At 46.1% G+C, this 5,991-nt stretch overlaps 2 protein-coding genes across 2 annotated transcripts; both read left to right on the forward strand.

Moving 5' to 3' along the window:
• Nucleotides 1-34: 34 nt before the first annotated feature.
• Nucleotides 35-307, forward strand: TEOVI_000600900 (uncharacterized protein; the record flags this gene model as incomplete). Its single annotated transcript, XM_067223101.1, has 1 exon — nt 35-307. The coding sequence occupies one exon, from the start codon at nt 35-37 to the stop codon at nt 305-307; it is 273 nt and encodes a 90-aa protein (XP_067079202.1).
• Nucleotides 308-864: 557 nt separating this feature from the next.
• On the forward strand, nt 865-4,893 carry TEOVI_000601000 (cysteine peptidase, Clan CA, family C19, putative; the record flags this gene model as incomplete). The annotated part of the gene is made up of 1 exon (XM_067223102.1): nt 865-4,893. One exon carries the CDS (start codon nt 865-867, stop codon nt 4,891-4,893), a length of 4,029 nt encoding a protein of 1,342 aa, XP_067079203.1.
• Nucleotides 4,894-5,991: the final 1,098 nt, after the last annotated feature.

A 5,991-nucleotide genomic window follows, 5' to 3' on the forward strand; every position in this document is an offset into this window, starting at 1 on the left:
GGAGGGCTGATGAGGAAGTTTGACGCCAAGTCATATGTGTGAAGTCCGTTATACTTTGATTTGTTTCACATATTCCTCTCCCTTCAATCTCTTCGTAAGCGTTAATGCGCCTTCTTTGTTCATACTGCTGCTTACCACGTGGTCCCGAAATGTCACCGCTACCCTTATCACCATTCGAACTACCGTGTTCAGCAAAACTAAAACTAAGTGGTCGAATGAACATAACTTTCTTCTGTTGTCTTTTCTCCTTTACCTTCTCTGTGTCATATCAATAAATATATATATCTCCTGTTCTTGTTTTTATTAGTGACCGTCCCCCACTGCTAGTGTCAGTTGTATACATATATAATCATATATATATACATATACATATACTTAGGTTCGTTAGTTATATTTTACCTTAATTGCGGTTGTGGTTGTTCCAAACATTTTGTTTCTATTTGGAGGCAAAGAAAACACAAATACGCACACGAGCACCCAAATATATTACATAGAAGGGGAAAGACGTTGACAGCGAAGAAGAGAGGGAGTGTGTAAAATATATAGTGGAGAGAGGGTGGTAACAAAAAAAATTGGTAAAGAAATTCGCGTCTGTTTCTTTTTTTTTTTGCAAGGGAGACCGTCGAAAGGAAGATAAGGATTTTTTTTTTGTGTGTGAGTGTGTTGTTGGTGTGCGTGAAGCTGAGGAAGGTAAAAAAAAAAAGTTCGTACCGTGTTACCGTAATTGCTTTACTTTTTTTTTTGTTTCTTTTCGCGATTTTTGTCAGTAAGTTTGTTGTTGCATATACGTATATACTTGTATAACGTAACCTCGCGCCTGTATATTACCTACAAGTGCACGTGCGTTGAACTTAACACAGTGCCATGAATCAGAACAATTTATCTTGCGAGGACAGTGATGTTTCCACTAATCCTGGAAACGCCTCACCAGGTTCTGGGGATGATAGCGGAACATCTTCTGAGGGACATCCGTCATGTGTGGATAATTCCGTGTCGCCGTCGGTATCTTCTCTGTTATCGCAAGCGGAAAAGAGCGCCACTGATTCAGTTCATGCAGAGGAGGAGCACTTGGAAAAAGATACGGAGTTGAGACAAGGGATGAAACAGGGAGGGTTTGTAAAGAGCGCTGGACGCGGAAGCAAGGATCCGCTCGCGCTTGACCAAGCAGTGGCACCCGCGATACCGGTGCCATTTGTTGGTCTTATAAATGAGGGTTGTACATGTTACTTGAACTCTCTTCTTCAAATGTTGTTTCACTTATGCTACTTCCGAAACGCTGTTTATCTCACACCAACGGACGCTAATGATGAGAGTTGCTCGATACCTCGTGCGCTGCAATCAGTTTTCCATGAGATGGAGATACGCCGTACCCCAGTGCATACAAAAAAGTTGACAGCCGCCTTCGACTGGACTGAGAGCGAGCTTTACTCTCAGCATGACATTCAAGAAATGGCCACGCTGCTTCGTGACAATCTTGAGGAGCGAATGAAGGGATCTGTAAGCGAGGGCGCGATCAACCGGATGTTTGAGGGCTATGGTGAGCAAGTTGTTGCAACACTCGACAAGAGCTTTTGTTCACGCAGCCGGGACACCTTTTACGATATCCACCTCCCCCTCGAGGGGCACACCAACCTCATGGATAGTTTACGCTCGCTCACAGCGAAGGACATGCTTGTTGGGGACAACAAGTATCGCGTTGAGGAACCTGGGAGGGAGCCACAATATAAGGACGCACAGAAAAGTTATGAATTCCGTCGCTTTCCACCTGTTATTTGGTTTCATTTAAAACGGTTCGAAATGGATCTCACATCACCTATACTGGAGACGAAGAAGGTGAACAGTTACTTGGAGTTTCCCGTGGAGTTGTCCCTCGAGGAATTGGAACACGAGACTCCCTCAAATTGGGGGGAATACGCTACCCAAGTATTTGCTGGGGATATGGGTGATGAAAAGAAAATGACGGGAGATGATGGGGGTGAGAAGAGGAAGAGGAGAAAAGGAGATAATGAAGTGGCAACGGCTATTGCACGGCCCTTCAGTAGGGATACACCAGCCGTATATGATCTGCAGGGAGTTATTGTGCACAAGGGTTCTGTCCGTAGCGGTCACTACTATTGCTACATAAGGGAATGGGATGCCACTGAGAAGAGGTTTACGCGTTGGTTGGAATTTGATGATGAGAGGGTAACAGTTGTCAGCCAGGAGGTTGCAGTGAATGACAACTTCGGCGTGCCTGTTCCAACAGAGGGAAGGCCACTCTGGCACATGCCTACTAATAATGCTTATATGCTTTCATATGTAAGACGTGCCGATTGTCAGAGGATGTTTGAACGGCCGAAGAATAACATTGTTCCTCAGTGTGTAAGGGATCAACTTCGGGAGGAAATCCAGGAGGAGAAACGACGTGAGGAGGAGGCAAACATGCGTCGCAGAAAATTGGTGCTATACGTCCTCACGGATGAAATAATCAGTGAGCATGTCAAGCGAGTACAACGTGAGACCTTTCCATCAGATCCTCGGATTTGGGAGGAAGTTTGTTTCCGTGTCGAAGTAGAAAAAACTACTCCGCTTCAAATGGTGTATGTTTCTGTCGCTGAGTGCGTACCGAACGTTAAAAAGAGGTTCAGGTTTGACGATTTCCGACTCTGGCTCTCTCCGTGGACAAGCCACATCCACGTTGCGGTGCCGTTGCAACTGACCGAATCAACTAAGAATTGCTCACTCACTGAATACCTCAACTATAGGAACGATGACAAATCACCACTGATGCACTTCCTTGTGTACCTACAACGACGGACAACACTTCCGCAGCTTTATGTACCGAATACCGCTTCATTGTTTGTTAATCAACGGCTTGGGGCTGAGGCGGTGGCTGCGTGCAACGGATGCACCATTATCCTCCCCAAACCAACTCCCATCAGCAGTATTACGTTCTACACAATTTACTTTTCTGATTATGCGGCGCCATGCAACGTGCATATTTGCCTGTACGCTGCTGATGATCAAAAAACTCCTTGTGAAAGCAAAACATGTACACTCAGCCGGGACCTATGCATGTTTGACGTGAACTCCACGGGGCAAAAAATCGCATTAATCCGGTGCGCTGTGAGAGGTTCGCTAGCGTGGGTCTATTTATTAGCAAACGAAAGACCCTCAATGTCGTCGTTACGGGTGACATATGGGTGTGAAGGGGAGGGGATCGAAGAAACTAACATTTCGTCTCTCCCCCGTATTGACAGGTGTGCTGTTTTGGTCTTTCTCAAATATTTCAACCCCGTCACCCGCCACGTTGCCTACGCAGGATCGGCGATGATTCCACTGCACGCAACAGTTGCCGATTGTGGGCGAGTGTTGCTACGTCTTTTGGGTGAGGACCCTGACTTAGTTGATACTCTTCTAATATATGAGGAAAGCCAGTGCCAAAATGTACTACTCGATAATGAGAAGACTCTCCAGAACTCTGGTATCATAGTTGGTAGTGTACTGATTGCGCAACAACGCAATTCGCGTGTGCACTCATATACTGATGTAAACGACTATCTGCTTAGTTTGCCAAACTTTATCCATGTGAAGGCCACCCATTCCGTCTTTGAGGAGCGCTACATGTTTTCGGAAGAAGACTCGGGTTATGAGGCTGATAATGTTGAAGGAAGTGATGATTGCGTTGTACCAGCAAGGCCAGCCGTCGTGGAGGCGTCAATTCCCATGTCCGATGCGGACAGTGAGGTTCGCGGACAGACGACGTTCTACCCACCAAGGAACTTTCACGTCATCAAAGCATATATGCTTACATTAGATAGCCAGTTGAAGTACGATGAGGTCTGTGAAGCAATTGGTACTGCAAGCGGACATGACCCAGCTTTCATTCGGTTGTACAAAGGTACTTGCGGTGGCAATCCCAACTGTGGGGAGATATTAACGCCAGAGGTGGACCCTGCACCCAGCGATATGGTCCTTTCAGGGTTATTGTGGGGTAACCGTGTGGATGTCATCTTTTTTGAGGTACTGCGCGAGCCACGACGCGTGGTGGAGTGTCGCCCGCGCCTCGTAGTGACGGTACGGGGTCGGAAGAATGAGGCAATATACAAGGAGAAGCTTGTGGTTCCACAGGGTACCACAGTTGGTGATGTGGTAGAACAGGCAGTTCGGCGATGTGCGATAACTGTTGAGCGCACATTTTGTTCTGACGGGGGAGCAGGGGTCGCCTTGGATGCTGGCGGTAGTGTCAACAGATGCAGCAGAAGCAGAAGCAATAACAGTGAGGTGATAAGTTCACAGGTTATCACTCCTTTTGTCATTTCCCCTCACTACCTTGCACTTGTCGTCGACCCCCGCGAGCGTCTAATCAACTGCATCATCGAAGTGCCCGTTATGGAAGACGGCACATGTGACTGTAATTGTTTTATCGATGACTTGGTTTCACAAGCGGTGGCTGCATACGGAACCGCCGGTCTCTGTGCCCCAGTGGAGCCACTAACAATTTTTGTTGTGCCTGCTCCGCCGCTGCAGAAGGATCAGTTCCGGATTGCTTGCTGTCATGGTGAAGTATTTGCTGACCGGGATGACAGTCTCCCACTAATGTTTGGGCAGCCTTTTGTTGTTACGGCAGATTACCACGCAACTGTAGAGACACTGCGGGATATCCTCCTTGAGTACACGGGTGTTCCCGCTAATGAAGTTGTGCCTTTACAACGTGGTGTTGTTGTCATAGCCACAAGGCGAAGCGTTTTCCTTCCTTGGAGCGAATGTTTCTTTGAATTTGTGAGGCGGGAAGAGAGAAAAAGGGGTCCATTCACTCCGTCACTGCTGCTAAACCACCGTCGGCCGAGAGAAAAACCGGGATCGCGGTACGTGGCGCAGGCTGCTCCGGCGTTACGTATTTCAAGAAGGTGAAGGAAAGGCAAAAAACAAAAAAAGCCATCAGAGTTCTTGGTTCTATGAACTACTTCTTTGAAGTCCCTTCACCGAAGCGCCTAATCAGTGGGAATAATATAATGTGTACGTGTATATGTATGAATGTATGTGTGTTGGGGGTGGGGTGGGGTAACAGTGGGGGGAAAAAAGAATAAGAAGAGGAGGAGGAAGCGTGTGAGAACATTTGATTATTTGGGGTATGCACACCTGGGATATGTCCCCATTACTGCTGAACACTTACATGAAGACACGCGTACAGACGTGAATATATAATATGCATGTATGAACTCCGTCATCAGGGATACAGAATTTCTTTTTCTTTCCTACTTTTACATTGTTAGTCTTCCGGTGTTTTTTTTCCCCCTTTCCTGTTTGTGCTATTTTTCTGCCGTGCATTTTTTTTTTGTATTTGTGTGGCAGTGGTGAAGCGGTCGCCTTTCTTTTGATGTTTGCCCACATCTTTTGCTCTGCCTCACAAAGGGCAAGTTTGTTTGTTTCTTTCTCTGTGTGTTCGTGAATAAAATTGTTATTATTACCAATGAACTGTTTGGCTCACGGCAAAAGAGAGAGGGGGGGGGGAAATGCATATTTTGTCCACCTGCACTACAGCCATAGGTGAGGGAAAACAGCGGCATTGAGATCGGAGAAGGAATGGATAGTTGAATTTTGAGTTTACTTTACTTTACTTTTCTTTTTGTTTAGTTTTGCGTGCTTTTGTGCCTTCGCCAAGTAATGATGATTACTTGGACGTTTTGGCTCTTCCGTATTGCTGTTCATTATCCCTGCGTTTAAATGTTGACTTGTGATGGACAATTAACATTTGTGCAGAGGGTGAATGCATCAACGATGAAGGAAAGAAAGAAAAAGAAGAGGAGAAAAGAAAATGGGAGACAATGTTGCCCATTTTTTTTTTTTTAAAGGCCCTTCTTTCTCGTTGTTTTGTTTTTTGTTGTTGTATTGGCCCCCTCTTTGTGTGGCTCAGTGGCGCTTTTTAGGTGTGCTTACGCCTGTGTCTTTTCGTGTCTGCATGTGTATGTGTATGTGTATGTGTGTGCATGTGTGTTGTGTTTTTTTTTT

The sequence above is a fragment of the Trypanosoma equiperdum genome (assembly GCF_001457755.1).
Source record: "Trypanosoma equiperdum strain OVI genome assembly, contig: ctg_1775, whole genome shotgun sequence".
In the NCBI taxonomy this organism is placed as follows: Eukaryota; Euglenozoa; class Kinetoplastea; order Trypanosomatida; family Trypanosomatidae; genus Trypanosoma; species Trypanosoma equiperdum.